General features: G+C 44.5%; 1 protein-coding gene across 1 annotated transcript in view; it reads left to right on the top strand.

Moving 5' to 3' along the window:
* AGA (aspartylglucosaminidase) overlaps window positions 1-26,983 on the top strand; it is a 182,938-nt gene that overhangs the window by 64,582 nt on the left and 91,373 nt on the right. The window contains exon 4 of the mRNA XM_085641874.1: window positions 12,353-12,465. Within this exon, the coding sequence (XP_085498000.1) occupies window positions 12,353-12,465 (113 nt within the window). The remainder of the gene's footprint in view (window positions 1-12,352; window positions 12,466-26,983) is intronic.

The following is a 26,983-nucleotide window of genomic DNA, read 5'->3' as shown; positions in this document are numbered from 1 at the left end:
GGCCTCTAAGGGCTGCAGCACTCATTGTGCCACCCTTAGAGGCCCTGTACCCTTACACACACACACTGCCTTTGCAGGCTGAGTGTCTGGGTGCAGGACAAAACAAAGAGTCGACATGGCACACATCTCTGTGTGCCATGCCCATTACCTATACTGCCAAGGCATATGTCAGCCACCCCTCTGGCTGGGTGCCTTATGCCTATGGTGTGGGCACAGGAGCAGGAGCCCTGTGCCCCTACAGTACCCAGGTCCATTCCTGGGCACTGTAAGTACAGTGCTGCCTTTTACAAGTACATGGTGCTGAGAGCTCGTCAAACACGAACTCCACAGCACCATAATGGCAACACTGAAGACTGGGAAGTTTGGTATCAAACTTCTCAGCACATTAAACCCACACTGATGCCAGTGTGGGATTTAATGTACTAAGCACCCCAGAGGGCATCTTAGAGATGCCCCCTTACAGCTAACCTACAATCCACGTCTGCTCTGAGGCTGCCCAGGCTGCCACACAGCAGACACGTTGCTGGACCCCTGGGTGGGAGAGCCCCTGCTCTCCCGGGCCTGCAACAATGCACATCCTGGGTGAGGTGAGAAATCTCCTCCCCCAGGATGAGCAAAGGGAAGCTTCAAAGGCATGCCGCCAGTTGGAGTTTCCCCAGGCCACTGCACCCCCCACTCTGGCAGGAAGCTTGGCCGGAAACCCCATATAAGGACAGGGGATGTGCCAGCCTGCCCACCCCACCCCTCAGGTGGGGGAGGCGAGGTGAAGCACATCTCCGGGCTCTCGCCATCTTGAAGATGGGAGGCCCTACCCTATCAGGATTAGGCTACTGCCCTCCTCCCACAGGAGAGAGGCAGGATAGGGGGTGTACCCACCCCAGGACAAGGACCCATTGGTCCCTGGCCTTCACCTACCTGTAACGCCCCTAAATCTAGTATTTAGGGGCCCCCTGAACCTTCCTTCCCCAGATCCCAGATTCGAAACTACAAGAAGAGCAAGAAGAACAAAGACCTGCCCTGCAGCTGCTAAAAAGAGGAAGACACCAACTGCTTTGGCCCCAGCCCTACCGGCCTGTCGACCCTCGAACCTGCTCCTGCTCCAGCGCGGCATCTCTTGTGGCCAGCAACCTCAAAAACCCCAGAGGACCTGGCTACCTTTGAACTCTAAGGCCCCTGGGACTCCCATGAGTAGAGGCTCTACTCAGAAACCTATCTCTAACCCCTGGCAGCAGCCCGGAACCGCGAACCCAGCACACTCTGCACCAGCCAAGCCTGGCCAGTGCCGGAGTGAACAAAGACCCTGAGGACGACCCCACGGCGACTGTGACCCCGAGTCCGGCACCCAAGGACCCCCCTCGACATTCCGGAAGAAGTCTGCAGCCTCAGGACAGAGTGCCACCCCAACCGCGATCAACAAGAGGGTAAGATTCCCGACATCAAAAGGCACCCCTGCACCCGGCGCCCTGCGGCCCCCTGTGCCCAATCCCGGGGTACCCACCTAACCTACAACTACCCCACTTACCTCTCGAAGTGGTGGTGGCATCTGAAGCATCCTCATCCCCGAGCTTGCAGCCTTTTTCCAAACCGGAATATTCCCATTGACTTCCATTGAGCGCCCGAAGGCTCAAAAGCACCCTGCACCCAGCCGCCCGAGTGGCCCTGGCAGTGCACTCTCTACACTAACCTACGTCCCCACTTGCCCTGAGTAAGTGACCAGGAGCCCAGCTCCCACAGCCGCGTGGCTTGCCAGACAGCAGCCACCAACCAAGGCCCCCCTATCCCTCATAGGATAACATTGGGCCCAACTCTCTCTGCACCCGGCCGTCCTGAAACCGCTGAGGGTGAACCAACTGTACCTACCTGACACTGGGGGACCCCTGAGTCCATGCCCGGAATTTCAACACTACCAGTCGAGTACTTACCCTTAAACCGCTAACTTCGTTTTCCTCATAGGGTAACATTGACTGACTTTTTCTTCAAAAATCTTCTAAGTGTGAACTTTTCAAAACTGCAAAAATTCACCAAAAATCAGCCAAGTGACAAAAACGAATTTACTCACCTGCTCCTAGGTGAGCTCCCAGTGCTGGATCTTGGTGCCCAGCCCTGACTCTGAAAAGTGTTCACAACTATACTTACCTCTAACTCATTTTTCTCCCATAGGAAACCATTGTCTGCTTTTCTGTGAAATTTCTTCTAAGTGTCTACTTTTGCAAATTTGAAATATTCTTTTAAAATCGTACCATTTCTGCAAACGAAATTACTTACCTGCTTTTGATAAGGACCCCAGTCCTGGGTCTAGGCACCCAGTCCTGGATTACTAAAGTAACGATAAAGTACTCTACCTGCGATTTGAATTTCTTGCCATAGAGATCCATTGAATGTTTTCTGTGAAATATTTTCTAAGTGCTAACTTTTGAAATAGCCAAATATTATTTAAAAATCATTACAGTTATTAAGTCGACTTTCATCACTTGATTCTGAATACTGACCCCAGGCTGGTTCTAGGAGCCAGACCTGGAATTCCAAAAGTAATCTGAAAAGTAATTTATTACAAATAACCTGAATTTACCATTGAGCTCAATGCATTGTTATGTTTAGGAAATAGGATTGTTTATTGCAACCAACTGTGACTGTTTACACAAATTTATTGCCTAAGACAAAAGTATTTATATTCAACCTCTCATTCTGAGAAAGTATATTTTTACTCCCTTTGTGGTTCTAAAAATAAAACAAGCATATATTTTATATATATAAATCATTGGCCTAGAGTTCAGTTATTGAGTGTGTGAAACCATTTGATGACTGAGTGTGTACAATAAATGCTTTACACTGTCCTCTGGTACTGCCTTACTGCTCGACCAAGCTACTACCTTTGAGAGTAAGGTCATACCTGACTTTGACCTCTATCAGCCTCTGGGGGACTGTGGACTCTGTACACCCTGCACCTATTAGGGAACAGTATATACAGAGCCACTTTCTCACATTCCATGTCACTCACATTTTCCTATATGGCAGCGGCCACACCAGCCTGTGTTTGGAAGCCATTCGCACTACGTCCAGATTTACCTCCCTCCAATTATAATTTGGCCTTCCACTTTGCACCATAGGATTGCCCTAGTTGTTGTGTGTGTATCAAGTAGACTAACCATGTAGAAATGTAAATTATTCACCGATCTGAGAATCTTCATCAGATGGCGGCCTGTCTTCAGATGCTTTTATATCCGCTGCCGTTTGTTTGAGTATTCCTGGTGAGGTCAAATTTGCTGGAGCTGTTTACCCAATGACATACAGCTTAAAGACCTCCCTGATGGATAGGAACTATTCTGTGGTGCCCACATTTTCTTTAAATGAAGATTTTCTTCCTCATGGTGTCTTTGAACCGTTTACCATCCATGGCATGTGTTGAAAAACGTGTCCACACACAGAGGGCCAGAGGGGATTTTAAAGACCAGTGAGGGTACACACCCAATTCCAATAACAAAGCTCACAAGAACCCTCTGGTCTATCAAAAAGTTGCTGGGGGACGACAAAGGCTGGCTATGAAGAAGGCGTCCCTTTTTAGAGGACAGTTTCCCTCACCCACCAGAGGTGGCATGCTTCATCACTGTGAATCCTCCTCGCATCATGAAACCTAGTCATGATGCGGGTTTCAACCCCCTAGCTGTGAGGGAGGAGCTCAGGGATGTTTTCATGAGAGGGGTCATTACTAAAACCCACTGTGAGCTGACAGAGTGTAGTGAGGGGTGCAGTGCAGGAAGTAAAGTAATGTAAAACTAGCCACATGTGCTAGGATTAAAAACAAGAAGTACGACAGAAAACATTAGATCCTGTCGTAGTATGCTCAGATCAACATGTTTCAGCCAGTGACCTATTGAGTGTTGTGGCTTTCTTAAGGATCTCGAGTGGGCTACTGGTGTGAAAGTTATGATGTTTCAAGTGTAAAGAAATTATTAATACAACACCAGTGATCCATGTAGAACCAGTATATTCACCGGTAATACCTGTAGGGAAACATAAAAGACATATCTAACAGTGTTTGAATTAATAATGACTTGAAACAGACCAGCCAATGTGTAAATCTGTAAGTCACCCAGAAAGAGATCGATCAACTAGCTTATGTTGAGCAGAGGAAATACAATGTATAGATCACAACCCCAAGACCCCTATCTAAAAGGGGGATGCATGATGATTAGGAAGAACACATGACACCATAAGTGGTTATAGTAGGTAAGGGGCAATTATCTGCTGACGTCCGGTATCGTGCCCCACCTGTCCTTAGCAAAAAGGCTTACGGTACAAACGTGTGTCCAACCTATGCATATATGGTTGTGACATTAATTGAAAATGAGGGGAAAAGAAAGGTGCTAATTCAAATCAACAAATGTAATAAAAAGAGGAGACCAAATCAACTCGAATGTATGATAGAAACACATTTTTCCTTTGTTTTTGAAAGCAAGAAAAGTCAGAGCTCTCTGTGTTCATTCGCTCCGAATTGGTGTGAGTGACTTCTACGATAAGCCCAAGTGTCTCCAGACCTCCAAACTTTGGTAAACTTTACATTGATTTCACACAATCTTGGTGCACATGGTAGCTATTAGAATCTGGCCTACCATGTTTTCAAGGCTTTAGCACGCAGACTTTCAGTAGGCCTATTCAGATTGACTGTCCATATCATCTAGTTTGAGTTCGGTTGTGCCATATTACTGATCACCTCAATTGGCTGTGTGCTCTCACATTTGGCTCCATACATGGTAATCAGTCATCAAACTTTGTTTAACCTATAACAAGCACAAAAGGCACCTTAGCGCTTTTAAGGTGCCAGGTGAGACGCTTGCTAGAAAAGGACTGTTTTAACACCCGAGTTATGCAGGGCAGATGTCAAAGATGCTACATAGCTGCACCCATATCCCTTAATCATCTGCAGTGCAGGTGCCTTTCCCATTCACCTTTCGTGTTCCTCTTTTGTGTTGTGCGATTAAGAAGAGAAGTATTTAAGGCTACCCCTTGTCCTGAAGAGTTGCAAAAAGATCTCCCGACCCCTTCTCGCCTGAATTACTGAGCTATGCCTGGTCTTTTAACATGATTGTTACAGCCTTTAAAATTGCTGAATGTACATTTCAGCCCCATTCCAAGTCTAGGCAAACATAACATGAAAGGGCCACCCCATCTTCATAACAGCCCTCTAAATGGTGTAGGATTTCTGTTTTTTCACTGTATCTTATCCAGCCTTCACAACATGTGTCTACTTCTCACACTCCCAATTTCGTAATCGCACTTTAGCAACCAATGCTCTGCTCTATCGCGGAGTACCTGAGCACACCTGGTAGATTTCCCTTGGCCTTCGGGAGTTGCAGTTTCCATTCAGACCCGGCAGGTGGTTTCCCACGATCCCCTACTGAACTTACCCAGAGGTAGTTTCATTTAAGAGGTAACATTAGTGGTCAGAGTCATGGATGTTTAGGGGAGTTCCTTTAACCCTTTCTCTCAGGAGAGCTCACCCAAAAACATTGACCTTGCATTTTATTAGGTTTTATTAAAAGTGCAGAGAATATGCAACAATATTACAACTGAAACCTGTTTGTTGTCAATGATAAAATAGTAAATTATATAGAAGCAGACCCCGTTTTGCATTATGTGAATTTCCTTCTCACCTAATCTTGGCTGATAACCATTATCACTGTAAGCCAGCTGTTGTGAATGGCGCATTATATTTGTAGCTTGCCTAAAATCCGAAAGTAGGCGGCCTGGAGCCTTCAAGTGTTTTGTAACTGATGAAAGTGCTGTCGTTGTATGTAGACCAGGAGCCAGGGATGTAGTTAAGTAGATTTATTGATTCAGGTAAGATGGTACAGGGTGCCCCACCGGGAGCAGCATCCTGCTGCTCAGCCCCACTCAATCCAACTGATGACTCATTCAAAGCATGCACACACACCCAACATTCTATGACATCATACTCATGCAGACTGGGCAGCCAGGACTAGGAAGTATAGGATATAACAAAGAGCAGTTTCTGTTTATGAGAATCCAGTGTGTTTGGTCAGTATCCTTGATGCAGAAACAACAAGTTGCTTGGAAATCAAAAGGATCCTTTCTCCCTGAGACAGCTAAAAAAATGTTTTACAGAAATTCTCACAGCTTTTGTGGGAAACAGTTGTGTGATTAGTAACGGAATGGGAGAAAAAATGAAGGGAAATGATTTTATCATGTTTTGCTTACAATTCATTTAGTCATATATGATGACACTAAACTTTATACGAATATATAGATTAAAAGAACCTCATTCAAAGCATGCACACACACCCAACATTCTATGACATCATACTCATGCAGGCTGAGCAGCCAGGACTAGGAAGTATAGGATATAACGTATCTCCTTCCTTTAGAAACAATTAAAACAACAAGAAGCAAATTGAATGAAAATATCACATTCCATTACTAGCATATATAATTGTGTTCTTCAATATAGAATGGTAACGAAACATGTAAGGTCACATTTAAAAAAACTGCACATGTTTCAGGTATGGTGCAATCAAAACAAATTGCAAAAGTTTCAGAAATTGCAATCCACACACTTACCCAGTACACACTGGAGAACACCACAACACACCTATCTCCCTCTGCTAAAGAACATGAAAAGAAAAAGCAAAACGTGCACATGTTCCAGTATAGATGTAATAACGCACAATAAATGATTTGTAAGGGAGAACAAAAATTTAATGCATGCCGAACATTACAGTTTATATAGCTAGTGCACTACCAACGCAACCTTGACGTGCGAGACAAAAGATAAAAAATAATGCACACGACAACTACAACACTAATTCTTGAGTACTCTGCCAATGCAACCCTGACATGCGAGGCAAAGCACCTTCCCAACACAACCCTGATGTGTGAGGGACATTCCCAACGCAACCTTGACGTGCGAGGGAGACTGCCAACGCAATCTTGACGTGCGAGGCAAAACACATTCCCAACACAACCCTGACGTGTGAAAGACATTCCCAACGCAACCCTGACGTGCGAGGGACACTGCCAACGCAACCTTGACGTGCGAGTCAAAACACATTCCTAACACAACCATGACGTGCGAGGGACACTGCCAACGCAACCATGACGTGCAAGGGACACTGCCAACGCAACCATGACGTGCGAGGGACACTGCCAACGCAACCATGATGTGCGAGGCAAAACAAAATAAATACTACACAGGCTACATCTAGAAATGGACAAGGTACTAGCACAAAAGAAAACACTGTACACCTGGAAATGTATGTGTACCTTATAGATAAAATATGCACATATCCATTGTGCAATCACTCCGCACTGAAGATTCACTCACGAACTTAGCACAACCAAATACCGGAATATTCACAGAACGACATAAAACAACACACAAGGCAAAATAACCTTCCATACCACTCACACGTACCATTCACTTTTGCCGCACACACGTATAACTCACTACCACATGAGTGGCACGTCCTAAATTTACTAATAGTATGCACCAAAATAAATTTACTTCCAGCCCGCAAGGTGAAAGGGAAAAACTAGAAATCAGGCTTGCTGGAAGCAATTCATTAGTTCAAAGTATGGGTCCACAGATCGACTATCACGAGTCACTATAGCGCGGTGCAAGTGTTGGAAAATGATCACTTTGGAAGATACCACAGTTCGTTGCTCATGCGCCACCGCCTTCTAGCAGGAGCAGTCACCTTGAAATTTCCCAGACCACGCACAGGCATCTTCCGCATTCGGACGTTTTCTCCGTTAGTTTGCCGCACCCGGCATGCCGTAGATAGGTAGGCCGGACAGCTTTACATTCCGAACGTTACCATGACGACTTCCACGTGATGACGACAATAATTGGCAACTCACGCCGAACGTGCTACGGATCACAGTGTGGTGGAAGCAGAATCCTCTGGAGAATGTTGGCCTGCAGAATTCGCTCCGAAGTTCCAGTCCACGCGTTCATGTAAGTTTGAATCATCACAAACTTGCTCAGTCACGTTCTGCCAAAGTTCGTTTTAATCTCTTGAATAATAGCGCATGAAACGGTAAAATTTATGCATCGAGTTGAAAGAAAACAATTTAACTCACGTCTTGGTCTTTCTTTTTTTTTTAAATGCTAATCAGTCCGTCACAATTCATACAAGCCAGCTTCTAAGTAAATGCGCGAGGCTCACCTATCCTCCTTGTTAATATGAAGTTTTGCCAAACTTCCTCGGGATGCCCCCCCGACTTCCAGATGCCCTTAGATAAACTCACGAAAGCACAATTTCTCTCCGTTGTCTCCTCTGCTACAAGTCAGTCCTGCACTCCGACTGTCACAGCACATCAACCTAAATGCGAGCGTGAAATTCTTTTTGTTTAGGGTGCAACTCCGAGCATCTCTGTTTTTCATTTAGTGTTCAGATGATCATCTGACATCATCCTGCCAAACACTTCACGGGACCCGACTCATGCCCCCGATTTCAGAATGCTTTTAAAATGCACTCACCCAGTCAATTTTCCAACATCCATGCATGGTTTCAAAAATCTACACAGCCGGTTTGCTGCATTTCCAATGATGTAGATTGGTTTAAGATCAACACGAAAATGTACTGTAGGCAGGTTTCAAGCCACTCAAGCCACTTAATGTCTAACGCCCAACACATACCTCTGTGGACTGTCTGTTGTAAAAGACACCGGTGGGGCATCCAAGGCGTTGCGCAGGCTTAGTTTCCAGGCTTGTTTTCAGACTCTGGCCATCTTCTCAAGTTCCTTGTGTAATTTCTAGGCTCTTCACGCGTGGTTCTTTAAAAATCGTCGCCATTTTTGTAACTGATGAAAGTGCTGTCGTTGTATGTAGGCCAGGAGCCAGGGATGTAGTTAAGTAGATTTATTGATTCAGGTAAGATGGTACAGGGTGCCCCACCGGGAGCAGCATCCTGCTGCTCAGCCCCACTCAGTCCAACTGATCACTCATTCAAAGCATGCACACACACCCAACATTCTATGACATCATACTCATGCAGGCTGGGCAGCCAGGACTAGGAAGTATAGGATATAACAAAGAGCAGTTTCTGTTTATGAGAATCCAGTGTGTTTGGTCAGTATCCTTGATGCAGAAACAACAAGTTGCTTGGAAATCAAAAGGATCCTTTCTCCCTGAGACAGCTAAAAAAATGTTTTACAGAAATTCTCACAGCTTTTGTGGGAAACAGTTGTGTGATTAGTGACGGAATGGGAGAAAAAATGAAGGGAAATGATTTTATCATGTTTTGCTTACAATTCATTTAGTCATATATGATGACGCTAAACTTTATACGAATATATAGATTAAAAGAACCTTTTCATATTGTGATATGATAATAAACAGATGAGCATAAAAATTAATCAACAGTTATAAATAAAAAAGAACAATATACGAGACCCATAAGCAATGTAAGTATGGTGAGCAAGTGCATGATATAATGGGCACCAAAGCAGACAAAACAGCGTTAACAGACCGTGGTGATCAGCCTGGCCAAATTAAATCTACACCTGCCTACTTGTTAATACAGATGTCACCAACAGGCATCACTTGAGGCTGTCAACCACTACCTAACTGGAATGCAGCAGTGGCGGTTGGTACCTACAGCTTTCATCTATGTTTATGACTGATGTAGCACTTGAACTCCTGCTCCTGATTTGCATCCCGTGGAAGAGGCTCTCTTCTCTTTCCTCAGTAATGCCTGTTGAAAATCAACCCTGCATCTCTAACAGGCATATGAACAATGAAGTATAGGGTCATTCTGGCCAGTGGACTCAGTATCCAGGAACAATTTCCCCTGGTTTGAGATGTGAAAGAATGATGTGCTGGGTTTAAAGTGCACTCTTAGTGTAGTGCAGTCCACTAACACACTCCTTATTTCCATGTATGCAACATTTCTTCTTTCGCCTTCCTCCTTTCGCATTCCTGCCTTCTTTCGCATTCCTTCCTTTCTTCCGCATTCCTTCCTTTCTTCTTTTGCCTTCCTTCCTTGTATCACCTTCCTTCTTTCTCTTTCATTCCATCTTTCGCTTTCCTTCCTTCTTTCAGTTTCCTTCTTGCCTGCTTTCTTTGTCTGTTTCTTTCTCAAAGGCAAAAGGCTTGCAGCCAATGCCAGACTGATTACATTTTATAGGTATGTGTTAACCAAGACCTTTTGATTGTATTAAATAATGTGTATAGCATAGCTACTTATAGGGGTTTCAGCCAGACTGCATACATTAGTCTGTGGTTGGTGTCATTCACGTTTTTCTTCCACCCACTCCAGTAAGCCTTAGAGGGCATTGTACTAGCCCTCTTCAGCTACGTGGTGACTTCACTACAGCTTACAGCATGCTACCCTTTCACAAGGAACACATTCACACAAAAAGTAGTTGCCTTCAATGCCAGGGAGTGCTATGGTAATGTGTGATTTCTCTTTTTTTTGTGACACAAAAAAAGATTTGTTGCCTGTAGCAGATGATTTTTTAAATTTTTATATATTCCCAAACCAGGTTTTGCAAAAACCATGGCAAAACAAAGCCAGAAGGCTGGTGGCCAATTCAGAACTATTGGCTTTGACGATGCTTGTTAGCCTCTGCATCTTGTGTGTGAAGTCAAAGAAGAAATGAAGTCTCTTGCCGGACGTCTCCCATGTTCTAGGACACAGGCAGGAGTCTAATCTCGTCTTTGAGTAGCTACATGAGTATCATTATTGGCCATGCCTGTGTACTTGGGAGTGGTGGGGGAGGAACCTATGTCCTTATGTTCTTTCTAAATGCAGTGTCCCCAGTCACCGACTCATTAATCAGGAAATAAGTTATGTATGTGCGCCTCAACGTAAGTTTCCATTGGTCTTTTTTTTACCACTCTGGTAGTCCTAAAAGATGCACATTAATGTGACTGGCTCACTTACAAATCTGTTGTCAGCCATATAAAAAGGGGGGGGGGGGGGTGACAATGTCAAAACATGAATATTTTAATGCCTCAGCCAGTACCAAAAAAGAGAAAATCACCTAAAGAACGCATTTTCCCCCATTCCAGTGCATACTTAGAACAGTAATTAAAAAAACAATGCACTTTAAAATGTGTTATTTTTCATCTCCTTGCTGGTATAAAAATATGCAAAATCACCTAAAGCCAGTATTTTATGCCCTTATCTGTACACACATCAAACAGCAAATATAAATGGAAACACTTTATATGTGTTATAGAGCTGCGATGATTCCTGACAAATGAACAAAGTAAATAGAAAATTCATGTTACAAATGAATTACATTCGATTTTATTTATAGTACTATTTAGTATCATCTACAGGCCTTTGCACACACTTACAATTACAATAAATGCACAGTATTTTTCTTTTGGAAAGTTGACAATGCTACCCCTGACTGATTTATAATGTAAACAAAGTACACATGGCCTCTCCTACTGACTGGGAGAGCCTAAGGTCATGGTTGGGTGGACCTGGCCCATCTGCTAGAACCAGGCTTGCATTGCATCCTGCTGTATTGAGTGGTGGGCTGAAGCAAAATGTTAATTACAGTTGAACACCTCAAGATGGATAAAGAGAGCTGACCCAAAGCCCCTCTATGCATGTATATAGGTAGGTATGTTTCTATTTATATATTCTATTGATGCTTGTGTCTAGTGAGACCGCTAAAGCAAGACCTTAAACAAAATTCCATGAGCTACTCAAACCTGATCTCGAACAACTTTTGAACCCTGTGAAGGATGGAAACCTATATGTTGTTTGACATGCAATACACTCAATTATTCATTAGATATGACATTGGAAGTCCACTATGAGATCATTGACCTCGTAAAGGCACTAGCATGGCTGTATTATCCCTCTGTATGGTCAAGCACCTCCTCTCTGACTTAAACTATCATTATATTGTATAGTTTGGTTTACATCATCTAACATATAATCCATGATGAGCTTAACTAAACGTAGAGGCATTGTTAATGCATCGCGTATTGCTGCTTTGAGGAAGAACCATTTTGAGGTGAAATGAGTGTAGGGCTTACTTCTGTGACTAATATAAAAATGTTACAGAAACTGCTTCTGCTTTAAATTATTGTCTTTACAAACCTTAACCAGGACCTCATTTTGCTCACGTAATCTTTGAATGGTTCTTTTTGTTTTCTCCCCAGAAGCCAGCATTGATATACTATAATGGTAATTGCATCATTTTAAAATTAGAATTATAATTGCGAAGTCACTGCCAGACATCGTTACTCGAATGTCTGCCTCGCTCCACTAATATTCATGCTGACGTCCGAATGAAAACGCCAAAGATAAATTAAATCCTTATGATGTAAACGTGTATTGTAATTAGTGTTTTTGTTTTTCTTCATTAGCATCCATCTTTGCACAAAGTATGGGATTTCTGAGTGAAGATTTGACCACCAATCGTTCCCTTTCGATATACTCAAAGTGGCTGAGTGAAAACTGCCAGCCAAATGCCCGTAAGGTACTGTATGTTCTAGATTCTGTAAGTGCAAACATTAGGGAATATTTGAGACACTGTACAAAAAACTCACAAATTCTGATCTTACCTTAGTGGTGCATATGTTCTCGAAGATTCAGTGTTGTCATTTTAAAAGTTGGCACTTGGATAGATGTTGTTCAGTCAACATTGTTCCCATGAAACATTTCCGAATTAAAAACAACTAACCTCAGACTTTCGACCTCGAATTTATCTCACCTTGACTTTTTATGGTGATTTTGAGAAACCAATATGTCGTCTCTGCTCCATAAAATGCTTGGAAAATCATTTTTGACCAAAGACCAAAGGTAGTCCTGCCCAGTACCACGCATCAGGTGTTAGGATTACGTATTTCACTGTGGTGCTCCGCATCACCACTCTGAAATGCATTGTCACGCGTGTGCATAGTGTCTCAGCTGTTTGTGTCAATGAAGCACTTCAAACCGTTATGGAGTATGTGGCAGCTGGCAGCGCGTCGCCTGTGACCTGCGTGCGCTGCTCCAGCAGTCTTTGTGATCTCGCAGCTGAGCTAAGGCTCCTGGCAGGCTCACTGCTGCTACAATGTAGCTACCATCAGGATTCCTTCTGCGCCATGCACCTGTGAGTCAGACAGCCTGACTTCATGAGGCCCGGTCAGGTTGTCTGATACATAAGTGTGGCCTTGTCACCACGGGGATGTAACGTCCTGCTGCCAGAGCAGGGAGTTTGTGAGGAAGGTGGTTGGCTGCTGGTTTGTGGACGGTGAAGGCAACAATTATGGCGCTCGGCTCGCAGCGCTGCCTGCACTGCTCACACCGGCCCGGCAGCCTGCACAGTTGCTGTAATATCTTGTTATGGCAGCTGCCCACGGTCAATTCAATTATTGCGATCTAAGAGAGAGTGGGCGTGATCATGGAGTCATGACTGACCCGGTTGCAGCCTCCGCCAGGACAGACAGGACTACCTGAGGACAGCCAGCCTGGCCTAAGGAGGCAACAGCACACCAAACTGATTGCCGCGGGGGGTGGCTCATGCTCAGAACCTGTTGCCTTGCAGAGGCACTGACCCAGTCACAGTTTCTTGCTACAAAAGTTGAATATCGACAGTAAGTAGTTACCAGCCACTGCACCCACCCGAGTGTGCGTGTCAGTGTGTTGATAACACAAATTATTTCCAAGTTCTGAAGACCCTTGAGAGTCTCAGAGTTACCAGTGCGACGTGGTCCAGCATTGAGGCAGTTAGCAGACAAAAGCTTTACTGTGGCTGCATGCAGAGACTTCCAAGTACATTTTTTTTGTTTTTTTTGTTTTTCCAACTGTGAGCTTGGGCCCACGACCACTGACGTGTGTGTGTTTGTTTCTTTTTTTTGCTGGTTTGTTTCTTTGTTTGTTGGTTCAGGTCCAGGAGGGGCACCGAATAAGAGCACCATGTCTTATTCCAGTCAACTGTTGTGTTTTGGGTGAGCAAGTTTTTTATATTAAGTTCCAGCTGGATCCATCTCAGTGCCTTGCGCTATCAGCTATGCTTTTGTTCAGGTGTCATCCTGGTTGTTAAATAGGTGCAGCTTAACATTCTAATGCCCGTAGCATTTTTTTTTAAATTCAACAAAAACAAATCCGCTATTCACTTCACAAATGGTTAAAGTATGCTTTGGAGATTCCATTATCTATTCATGGCCTAAATGAGTGCCTCCCACTGTCAGCTTTCCAATGCAGCCGTGCTTGCTGCTCATGTCGCCAGCTGCAGTCTCAGTCTCTCAACTGATTATAATTAAATTATGAACATCTTCCAGACCACTTTTTCTATTTCCCACAATTTTGGCTAGTGTCTGATAAATGAAAGTTGTAAACAGACTCCAAGTGGTCCAGAACACCGCGGCCCGACTGGTGACCAATGTCCCCCCAAGAACCACTTCCGTCCCTTTGCTGCAAAAAACTACATTGGTTACCATTACGGAAAAGGATCAAATTTAAAATCTGCTGTATGGCATATAAAGCCGTAAACAGACTAGGCCCCAGCTACCTAAATGATAAATTTGGTAACTACGTTCCCTCCAGACCTCTCTACGCTCCGGAGCCAAATCCCTGCTCCAAGTTAAAAAAAAAAACGCCAAGATGGTAAGTCCTTTTACCATCTGGCCTCACACTACTGGAACCAACTCCCTTTTCACTTGCTTCAATGCACGGATTACCTGGCTTTCAGAAAACTGTTGAAAACCTCGCTGTTCTTATCAGTCCTCACCAGCTCATTTAGGCGGTCCTAGCGCTGAGATACACTTATGGGGTGATTTGGGCGCTCTATAAGCATATATATAGAAGCATGAAAGTTGTTAAATTATTTCTTATGCTTTGCAGCAGCTAACTTGAAGTTTCTCAAATTAGTGTAATTTCTGATATTTATATGTTTTCCTCGTCTTCATTGCTTGATTTTGCTCGTGAGAAAATGTCACTCAGTCGTTGAAATGTCACTCATAATTACACTGACATTATGAAAATGTCACACAGAGTAATCTGAAACCTTGGCAACTATGCTAAGGTTATTTGTGTTTGTAGATGGTAAACAGCTCATCCAGATGAGTGTACAGAAAGTTTAGCGAAAATGATATAAATTACATTGGATGGTTACAGTGTAAGGGCACCGCTCGATTACAACTGAGCCCACACTTGACTTCATGCTGCATTAACATCCATGCGCAAACCTCTAGCCAATCACGGAGATTTCCATATTACTTCGCCTCCCATTTTTAGCCTCACCCCACCCCGGACCCCCTTACAAGGGCATGTCTGACCCCCAGCCCTTGCGCACCGCGGCCATTTCTCAATCAGGCACTCGCCGGCACGATTGGGTCTTAAATAATAATAATAATAAAACCATTTCTAAAGCGCCTGGTTACACTAGAACAGTGTGTCCCCGCGCTGACAGATGCTGCTGCTCCTCGAAAGACCAAGGTCCGGGGCACGCCTGGATTACTGGAAATAAAAGGCTATTATTTACGTGGGAATAGGTGAGTTTACAGTTTTGATCTGAATCTTGTTTCGGAGGGCTCCATGCGTAGATCAAGAGGAAGCCTGTTCCAGTGTTTGCTGGCTAGAAACCTAAAGGAACCACCTCCCATCTTGGTCCTGCGAACGCGAGGAAGTTGGAACAACATTGCTCCGGCAGATCTAAGATTACGAATGGGGCGATGGGGAGTAAGAAGGTTTCGCAAATAGCCAGGGCCTTTTCCCTGGGCAATGCAATGAGCAAAACAGAGAGCCTTGAACCTAATACGCTCCTCAATAGGGAGCCAATGGAGTTCAGATAGTGCCATTTTACCTGATGGCTCTGCGTGGGAGGTTTAGCACCAGTCGCGCAGCTGCGTTTTGGACGCACTGCAGTTGGTGGATACCTTTTTTGCTAAGGCCTAGGAGAAGAGCATTGCCATAGTCTAAATGAGGCGTGACTAAGGCATGAATAAGTGTTTTTCTAGCACTGATGGGGAGGAGATCGAGAACTTTACGGAGTGTTTTGAGTATTCCAAAGCATTTTCCCGTGATTTTGCTAATCTGATGCTTAAAGGAAAGCTCCGTGTCCAACATGATCCCTAGGTTTCTGACAGACTTCACCGGATGGGGAATTACCCCTAGTTCCGTTGGCCACCAGGCCTGCGACCAGGCGGAGGGGGATTTACCAACCACTAGAAGTTCAGTTTTGTCGCCATTAAGGGGCAAACAGTTGTTGTTCATCCACCCTGCCACAGAGAGCATGCAGTTTGAAAAATTAGTGGCCGCCTCTGCCTGATTGTGAGTGAGTTTAATTATTAATTGGGTATCGTCAGCATATGTGACGATATCCACTCCAAAAGCTTCCACAATGTGAGCTAAAGGCTCCATATAAAGATTGAACAACGTAGGGCTCAGACTGGAGCCCTGAGGAACTCCATGTCTGAGTGTTCTAAGGGAGGATTTATAAGGGGGACAATGCACCTGGAAGCTCCTGTTTTCTAAAAAGGATTTTATCCATTCCAGTGCAGATCCCTCCACTCCCATGTCTGAGAGGCGAGACAGCAGCGTTGAGTGCAGCACGGTGTCGAAGGCTGCACTTAGATCAAGTAAAACCAATGCTGCCGTCTGCCCCTCATCTACTAGTTGGCTCAGACATTCTGTGGAGAAGAGAACCGCTGATTCCGTAGAGTGGCCCGCTCTAAACCCTGACTGTGTTGAATGGAGAAGGAAGTTCTCTTCAACAAATTTCATAATTTGTATATTTACTACCTTCTCTACCACTTTCGCACAGAAAGGGAGAAGGGAAATAGGGCGAAGATTTTGTAGCTGGGAAATATGCATGGTAGCTTTTTTCTTCAAGAGAATAACTTGAGCCGTTTTCCATACATCTGGCACATAGCACTCCTGAAAAGATAAGGTGATAAGGTGTTCAATCTGATCAGTCATACCTTCTAAAACTCCCTTACAACGCTTAGGAGAGATCACATCAGATGGGGAGCCAGACTGGATGCTGTTTATGATAGGGAGCAGATCCTGCCTCTCAGGGACTTTAAAACATGTCAGGAGGGGTTTGGAGGCAGGGTCATTTCTCACTATCGTGTATTTAGTTGGCATGTTATCAGCAAAGGTGGCATGTATTGCGTCTACTTTCTTCACAAAAAAGTCCGCAATATCATCACATAACTCATTGGAGCAGGTATCGTGGGCCTCCAATCTAATAGGAACGGTAAGATCTTTGTAAATAGAGAAAAGCTCTTTAGTGGGATTCTTTGCAAATTCAATACGTTCCTTAAAATAAGCGCCTTTGGCTGCTCTTAAGAGTTTGTGATATATTTTTAATTCTCTTTTATAATTCAGCATGTCTTCCGGAGCATAATGTTTTCTCCATCCACGTTCTAGATTTTTACATTTGGCCTTAGCTACTATAAGTTCTTTAGAAAACCAAGGGGCAGTTTGGATTTTTCTAGCAGGTGGCTTTAGTGTCCATGGTGCTACAGAGTCAAGAGCACTAGACATCCATGTCTCATAGTCATTCCATGCCATAAGCAGAGTATCACTAAGCGGAGGAAGATCTTTTAGTAAGGCGGATTTAAAGTCATCCGGCGTGAACTTTCTCCAATCTCTGCGTTTTTGGGGCTTGAGCTTGGTCAGTCTGTCTTTTTGTTGGGCAATTACTACCTCAATAGGAATGATGAAATGATCTGACCATGTTATTTGAATCGGTGTGGCAACTGTGATCCCCTCCCAGTTAGCAAAAACAGGGTGTAAGAGATGACCTAGTTGATGTGACGGAGAGGTAGATAGAAGTTTAAGTGTCAAGGATTTAAGTATATCTACTACTCCTTGTGCCTCCTTACAGTTGGGATCCTCGAAGTGAAAGTTAAGATCTCCCAAAATAAGAAATTTCTTGTACCGCAGTGCCTGCTGAGTAATAAGCTCTGTAAGTTGATTACTAAATTGTGAGGACTTGCCAGGAGGCCGATACAAGAGGAGTCCATTAATTATAGTTTTAGGATTAACTTTGATAGTGAAAAAACCACCTACACAGTTGGACAATGTGGCCATCTCTAAGCTGCATTGTAGATTGTTTTTATAGATTATAGCCAAGCCCCCCCCCCCTTTCTGCTTTTCTCTGTCAAGTCTGAGCAAGCAGTAGTTTACAGGAACAGCTTCCAAAGTCTCTGGGGTAGAGGCATCATCTAACCATGTCTCTGTTAAAAAGAGCACATCGAGATCCCTATCCAATACCAGATCATGTCTTTCCTGTTTGTGCTTTTTCAATGATCTGCAGTTTAATAATATAAGTTTCATATTAATCAGCGTCAACTCGTTGTTACTCCAACCACGGGTGGTAAAGTGGCAGGTAGCGCAGTGAGGTGAAGATGAGTCTACTGACATAGTATGGCGACAGCTATCTGCAACCTTGTGGCGGAGAGCCAGTAGATCATGGGTGGTATAATGGATAGGTCTGCTTTCGTTACTGGCAGTAGAGATAACCGGGACAGGGGTCCTGGCCCCGAGCCCCGGCCGGCCGTGGATGGGCGCAGACGGGCTTGCCTTCGGCGCGCCGCCGGCGCGCCCGCTGTGCCCGCCCGCTGCGCGGACGGGATGATCCACTGGTCTTATACATGTTAGGAGGAGGGTGGGAGGGAGGGACGGACAACTAGACCGGCAGCCTTACCCTACTCAAGATGGCGGCTGAAGTAAATCGAGGAAGCAGTAGCCAGCGCCCAGCAACAGCAGCGTGGTGTCGGGGCAGGTAAGTGAGCAGCCTCAGAGCGACACCAGTCTCACGGCGAGGTGGAAAAGACAAATAAAAAAGCAAGCTAAAATATATACACTCTTTAAAATCGATTTGTTAAGTGAGTAACACGCAATCAGTAAATTTAAAAATGAATTCCAGAAAAGAGCAGAGAACCCCCGGCTTCCGCCTCAGGGGAGAAAAAGCAAATGCAACGCGGGGCACTAATCACAGCCTAAAGTATCCTGGGAGGGCGGGAGGGAGGGACAACTAGACCGGCAGCCTTACCCTGCTCAAGATGGCGGCTCAGGTAAATCGAGTAAACAGTAGCCAGCGCCCAGCAACAGCAGCGTGGTGTCAGGGCAGGTAAGTGAGCAGCCTCAGAGCGACGCCAGTCTCACGGCGAGGTGGAAAACACAAATAAAAAAGCAAGCTAAAATATATACACTCTTTAAAATAGATTTGTTAAGTGAGTAACACGCGATCAGTAAATTTAAAAATGAATTCCAGAAAAGAGCAGAGAAGCCTCTTAGAACTTGGGGACACCGGAAACCACACATACTTTCGGCAAACACCGACATAATTGACAACAATTAACGGAATAGACCGCACTATAAAGTCGGCAGCACCCCTCCCTCACTCTAACATTCGGGAGGACAGGGAGCAGCCGCATAGGACGCACGAGGAAAACTTTCCTGAGGCAGTAAGAGTGTGATTGAACAGACAGATAATGTCTGTATTTTCGCTTACAAGATCTTGTAATGCATGACTGTGTTGGTGTTTGTGTCTGTGCGTTTTTGTCTTTATGTGGGGGGTTAGCCTCCAATGTTAAACTACCATTCCCGTAGAATGTGGTCTATAGTTTTCCCTTTCAGGGCTGACAACAGGAGTTTTCCCTCCCCCTCCCCCCCCCCCCCCCATGGGGAAAGTAGTTGTTGCATTTAGGATAAGGAAATTGAGATTTTTCTCACTCTACTAATGTTTTGGTAACTGTGTACACATATAGAGTGTCACATGTCACATGAGTAGTCACTCACCTTAACTGAACCAATGCATGTATTGTTTAAAAAAAAGCATATATATATGTTCTCGTGACCCATGCTTGTCGTTACAGCAATGTATATAATTTATTGCACTTTTCTATATAATTTATTGCACTTTTCTATTTAGGCTTCACAATTGCAGCCGTTCTTGAAGTGGAGAGTGGCACAGGCCACACCCGCACAGTGGTATTTTCTTGTAACCAGTTGGTAAGAACGGAGCCAACACGGCAGAAACATGTTGATCACTTACACGACGGCTAGGGGACAATAAATTTCCCCATACACCGTCCACTGGTTTTAATATCATATAGTTATTAGTCACATTAAAATTTATTTGAAATAACTATAATGATTTTTATCCTCACTCACATCCTCACGGGCCCCCACTTAGTTTAGAAGTGCATCCCTGTCATCAGGTGCATGCCCGCCCTCTAGGGCGAGGACTGGTCAATGATGAAGCATGACACCAGGTGGTATGTGAGACCAGTCCGTCACTTTTTGTGTGGTGCCCTCACTCACAATGCTATTGTAGCTTCAATAGGGTCACTATACTAGGAGCAGCTCTTTTTGTGGTAAACAGTTAATATTGGAGGCTGCTAGCTCCTAGAACCCTGTGCTCTTGTTCCCTTTTCCACGCACCGTGGAGTTTCTCTGTGATTACACTTTTATTAAATCACAGCCATATTAAAATAGTAGTTTTTTTTTAAAGTGTAAATGAAAACAAAAGAAGGAAGTGAATGGCTGACGGAAATTTGAAGATGCCAGTCCCTCGTAAAAATAAATAAATAAGTGAATAAAATAAAAATGTAAACCCTGGCTTGAAGCTTCAGGAAGTGAGGGAAGGGAGTAGAGTGAGTCCATGCAGGGGAATACAGATATAAGCGCGGAAACGAGGAAGGAAACGCATGCCCTCTGCAGATTGCTAAATACAAGCATTGACTGTATTTTATCTGTGCTTTTATGGGTTGTTTCAAACCGAATAAAGACTTTTGAATGAAAATCCAATAGATCTAGCATCCATTTTTAATTATAAGCCAGACCTACAGGCTTAGTTTATGACGAGGCCTAGAGGCTTGGCTAATGATGGTTATTTTACTCTAAGTGCTTTAATGTACAGGAGCTGTCATGTTGGATTAAAGTGCATCAGGCAAACTGAGAATCCATCAGGCATTAGCAAAGACAATAGGTCTTGCTCTAATGTAATGCATGCACGCGAAGGACACAACATGCAGGCGCTCATATGTATGCAAACAATCATGCAAACCATATAATCACGAGCTCCGGTAGGAGCGATCGGTACTAACCTTATCCCACTCCCATCCGAGTGCTCACACCACTCGGACTGGAGTGTTTTACTGTTTTTAGTTTCCTTGTAGCACTTAATGTGGGGAGGTGCCTGGCTCCCTTTTCATATTACGTTAGCTTTTCTTACCTTGTAGCACCTAAGTGCTGGAGTTGCCTGGCTCCATTTTTTTCTCTGCTTACGATAACCTTACCTGTTCCAGCTCACAAATGTAGGGCATGGTGAGTGCTTTCATCCCCCCATGCTACTCACACCGAATTGGTGGGGATTGGCCAAGCACCTGGAGTTGGACTATTTGTGCATGGCCTCGGCGCGGACGCGCAGCTGATGCGCCAAATGCAAGGCCATTTGCACCGGTCTGTGTCCGGCTGGGGCCAGAATCCCTGCTGGTTTTACTACCCAACTTGGGTTCAGATACTCATCTGACCTACTTGAGTCTAGTTCCTAAAACCATCGAAGTGTGTGTCCTCAATCTCATGATGGGCCCTCCTAAACTGAAATGCTCCAATTGCGACTATAGTCTCGCATACAACAAGCCCATTAGGCCTAAGGACTACAACTCTCAGTTCTTACTGATCAACTGCCATTCTGTGACCAAACATAAGAATGACATTTTTGATTTAATTATGGGAAAGCAACCTGATGCCTTGTTTCTGACTGAAACCTGGCTCAGTGAATCCTCAGCACCAGTTATTCTGGATGCGATCCCGTTAGGCTACAGGATTGTTCGACAAGACTACCCCATAAAAGAGTTGGAGGGATAGCCATTATTCATAAGCTAGCTCTGAAATGTACCATTAAAGCTACTGATATTGACAACTGTGAAGCTATCTTTTTCTCTCTCTTTCTAGCAGAAACCTTTGCCCTAATGGGCTTTCTGATCCATCGCCCACCAGGCCTTGCAACACAATTCATTGCTAGTTTGGCTGAGAACATTGTCCAACCTTCCCTACACCATAAAAATGTGATAGTTTTAGGTAATCTTAATCTACACTTTGACGATGAGTCCAATCCCAAAGTACTAACTCTATGCAGGGAGCTGGACACCATGAATCTCACTCAAAGAGTGCGTTCCCCGACTCACCAACTAGGCCACACCTTAGATCCCATATTCAATAACTTTCACATGATTAAAGTTACAACACCTTTAATAGTTCCTTGGTCGGACCATTATGGGGTGCCTTTCTCTGTGCAGCTCTTCAGGACTTCTCCTAATAACATGCCCAATCTGAGGACTATGAGAAGAAAGTGGAACATATTTAACCCTGAAATATTTGCCATGTCGCTATTGTGTACTGCCCTGAAGTTAAGGGTGGATGTCACTCTAGCCAACTCTCAAATTGAAAATTGGATATCGGAAGCCCTAGAGGAAGCTGCACCATGGACAATCGGAAATAAAAAAATCCCAGGGTGCAGAACTCCTCTCCTTGGTTTACCAAAGATCTTGACTTAGCCAAAAAAAAGCATGTAAATATTTGGAACCTAATTGGAGGAAAGAGTACTCCCCTAAAGCGGGACTTTAAAAGTATCATGCACTTATTAGAAAAACTAGATGTGACTTTTATACAGAAAAAATAGAACCTGCCAATAATTCATCTAAAGCAATTTTTTCAATCCTGAAATATTTTCCTCAATGGAGCAAACAACCGCATTCATCTGCTGAGAATTGCAATATGATTGCACACGATTTTTTGTCCAAAGTAGCAACCATCTATAATACATTTCCTCTAGAACCGCGCAGACCCCTCAATCTTGACCTCTTCCTGGAAAAACCTGTTAGCGAGAGTGGTCTTGATGAATGTATGGCTCCGAACTTGGAGGAGCTGCAGAACATAGCGTTGGGTATTGAGTCAGGTTGCCCCTCGCACCCTGCTCCACCTAAGAATTTGATGAAGGGGAAGGAAATTAACCTCCCATATATTCAACAGCACATCACACTCTTTCTGCGCTGGCGACATTCCTCTGTAGTGGAAGCAGGCGATAGTTCTTCCACTTTAGAAGAAACCTTCTTCTGACCACACGGCACTAGAAAACGTAGGTCCTATTTCCTTACTACCTTTATCTGCCAAAATCACAGAGAAAGTGGTGAATAATTAACTAACATGTACATTGCCGCAAAGTACCTATACCATCCAACCCAGTGAGGGTTCCGAGCCTCTTATTCTACAGAATCTGCTCTCCTCTGGCCACTGAAACTTTGAGAAAGTGTGCGGATGCATGATAAACAGCTGCACTAGTTCTACTGGACTTAAGCGCAGCCTTTGATACTGTATCGCACAACTTACTCCTCCAAAGGCTAAACCAGTGCAGTGTGGGACGTCTAGCTTTGCGCTGGCTACGATTGTTCCTTTCTGAGCGAAGTTTTCAGGTCGCTCAGAATCCCTTTCTGCAAGAAAGCATGCCCCTTATGCAAGGAGTTCCACAGCGTTTGATCTTGAGCCCCACCTTTTTTAATCTCTATATTGGTCCCCTTGTGTACATTGTGGAAATACCCAATGTCTTATGCAGACGACACACCGCTAATTGCCACCCTTTCCCCGGACACCGAGGCTACAGCCACCTGCGTCTCATTCTGTCTAGAGGAGCTAGCTTCTTGGATGTCCAATCATTGCCTAAAACTTAATGGCAATAAAACTGAGGTACTGACAGTTGGGAAAGTTCCCTCGATCTGGACCTCAGCTTGGTAGCCTGAGTCCTTGCGGCAAATCTATCTCCCCCCCCCCCCCCCCCCCAAAAAAAAAACGGAAAAAAATAATTTGGGGCTATGGTTCTATTTGAAATTCTTTCGATAACCAAATTAGCCAAGTTGCTGGCAAGTGCTTTGTAGTTCTAAAGATCCTAAGGAAACTTATTAATCTTTTACCCATAGCAGCCAGGAAAAGTATTGTTTATGCCTTAGTCACATCTCAATTGGACTATGGCAATATCCTATATTTAGAAGCATCCAAAGGCAGTCTTACAAAACTTTACTGCATTCATAATGCTGCTGCACACTTAGTTCTTAATCTCCTTAGAAGGTCCTCGGCCTCTATGGCTCTGACCTCCCTTCATTGGCTGCCTGTAGAGAAGAGAATTTTCTCCTAGGCCATGTGCTACTGCCACAGAATTTGGTGGAATAAGAACCCTAGCTGTCTCCGATTCTTTCTCACACCCTATACTCCCACTCTCAATCTCAGATCAAGAGGAACCCACCTGGCCAAGGATCCTGAACTTCAAAAAGCCAGAACGGGAGCTCACTCATTCAGCTATCATGATGCAAAAAATGGAACACCCTGCCTATAATGGTGAGATCTGAATCCGTAGAACATACCTTTCGTAAACAACTGAAAACCTGGCTATTTCCGTCTTAACCTTGGTTGCCGCTCTCTCTCTGATTCTACACCAATCTGTAACATCTGTGCTTCTTTTTCTCCTCTGAGTCTATGATCCTAGCGCAGGGACACACCGTTGTTGTAACCAAGCGCTTTATAAATGATATTTGATTATATCCAAACACACACAAATGCACACAACAAATGTGTTCAAGCATCTACCATCAAACATTGACTCGCACATATTCAGAAGCAGGCACCCATTCACATAAAACTACTCCTGCAGTTGCTTAGCCAAATATACAGACAATTGCATACAAGCAACACATAGATTGACAAATAGGCAAAACACGTGCAGGCATACAACAAATCAGATTACCTATACTTGACTGTGAATTATCAAAGAATGTATGATTGTGAGGGGAAACATGGAAGACTAGATGTTTGGGATACTGAATGCTTAGATGTATACATGGATGGATGGAGTGATGACTTGATGTAACTAAGAACAGCAGTTTTTCGGCTGATTTATTTTGTTCCTGGAAAATATTGAGGTCCGAATTTCTGAGGTTGTTGGTGAATCCGGAGACTCCTGCTGCATTAGAATAACCCCTGCACTTGCCCCAATCTAGTCTGTGACTGCGCAATTATTATAATGAAAATAACAATGAAACCTATTGTTCACACTAGTCTAGTGTATTAGATTATGGAAAAATTGGACACAATCTATTATTCAGCATGCATCATCACGTGGCCCGGTTATAAATCATACTGACGGGCCATAAACATTTCTCTAATCATCATAAATCAAAAGGCATCATTAATCATTGTAACTGGATCGTAAATCATTTACACATGAAAGATCATAAATCACTGTTAGGTCGATAAATCAGAGTTGTCACATCTCCATCAGTCCTCCCACCTATTTGACCTTTACGGCACATTTCGTCGTTGAAGCAATCATACATGCCGCTTTGGGGGTCATTAGGTTTCCTGTTACTTTAATTCTGTTTGTGAAGGTGGTAGTCTTACTGTTGCTTTTTGTGCTCTGCCATACGTTCGGCGGATCTGGAATGTGAGTGCCATGCTTCACTCGCTCCCCTTGTTGGCTCCCATTCACCCTGCTGTAGGGCATCCCCAATTGAGAGACCTTTGTTTAGCCTACAGCCTTACCAGTGGGCCACCTAAACCAACTAATGCTTCCACTCTTTACGGCCACACCAGCAGTGAGGCTCACGTCTCCAGGCAGCTCCCCCCCTTGGGTTGTTCCTCTTTTTTTTTTTTTTGTTGCTGTCAACAACTGAGCCCAAAACACACTCATTCCATCATCAGACAGGTGGACCCTGTCAGGGTGTACAATTCTAGGCATCTCAAGTGTATCAGGCCATGCCAGTCGTTCACCAAGCCCATTGCTTGCAAAATTTGATAACTATTATATTCAGCTTCCTCCTAGAGTTGTCGACCACTCTGTTGGACATGACCCTGCGCGAATGTGAGCCTGGGGATGATTTCTGACCAGATTATGGTTGTGGTGCCAAAAGACCTTGCCGCCTCCATTAGTCCCTGCCTGATGCCATTGAGGAGATCTTCCTCCCCAGCTGTTCGAGGTTGTTTCCCCCAAAGTGTATGATTAAGATATCGGGGTGCCTGGCAGCTGACGCACGTAGTCTGTCCAGTGTTGCGGAAAGCTGGCCTCATTTTATCCTTGGGTAGCTCCATGTGATGTATGTGGCAGCCAGGCGGTTCCACCATGCCTGCATCCTGTGAATTAAGGAGTGCCGGACCACCCAAACTACTCTGGGATAAGCCCCTGTCAAAAGGCAACAAAAAAATATATCTGTCGGTTGTTATGTCGTGGCCGGGCCTTTTGCCTATTCACAGGATTTTAGGTCTTGTGTATGTTTTGTATGCCTTGGAGCGCCACCTGCCCACTTCCTTGATGCCGGCTTCAGGTAACCCGTGCTGTGCTGCTGTCGTGGCTGCCTCTATCTTAAATGAACGGGACCCAAATTCAGAGGGTGGAAGGCCCATCTGCCCCAGAGCTTTGCGCATGACTGCTGTAAACTGGAATCTACTCAACAGGTCCCCATTCATGTGTAGAAACAGCGGCCCCCCACCCGCAGGCCATCTGGGCAATACCTATGCAGTGGAATTGCACCCATACTCCCTTGCCCTACTGGTCCGTCATGGATTGTCTGAGAAGCAATCGAATTTTGTCAGCTGCAACCTTAATGTCAGTGGCTTGCAAGCAATTTTCTCTGCTTCTTTCTTCGCTGGGGCCACGAGTTCGCTCACCCGGAATGCCCCAAAAAAGCTGTCATAAAAGCTGCCCTGTACAGGGAGAACTCAAATGGACCATCTGACACTGTTTCCAAAGCGTCAATCAACCAGACCAGTGTATGAAAATCTATGGGATGCCTACTGTCCTGCATTTTCCCTCCAGGCACTTCCAAACCTTCATGGCTGTCTTGGTATAATGGGAGGCTTTGGGATCCCTGCCTGTTCTCAGCTTAGAGAAATGGGCCACTGCTTCCAAGTGAGCCTGCGCCTAGGTTTCCATCTTTTTCTGCTGGTAGGCCCATTTGATGAAGTGCTCCATTGCCCTGGCTGTGACTTCTGGGTCTCCTAGAGACTGGAGCCCA

Source organism: Triturus cristatus, chromosome 2_2, assembly GCF_964204655.1.
Source record: "Triturus cristatus chromosome 2_2, aTriCri1.1, whole genome shotgun sequence".
In the NCBI taxonomy this organism is placed as follows: domain Eukaryota; kingdom Metazoa; phylum Chordata; class Amphibia; order Caudata; family Salamandridae; genus Triturus; species Triturus cristatus.
The sequence above is the reverse complement of the archived record's forward strand: the minus strand, read 5'-3'. Positions and strand labels throughout refer to the sequence as shown.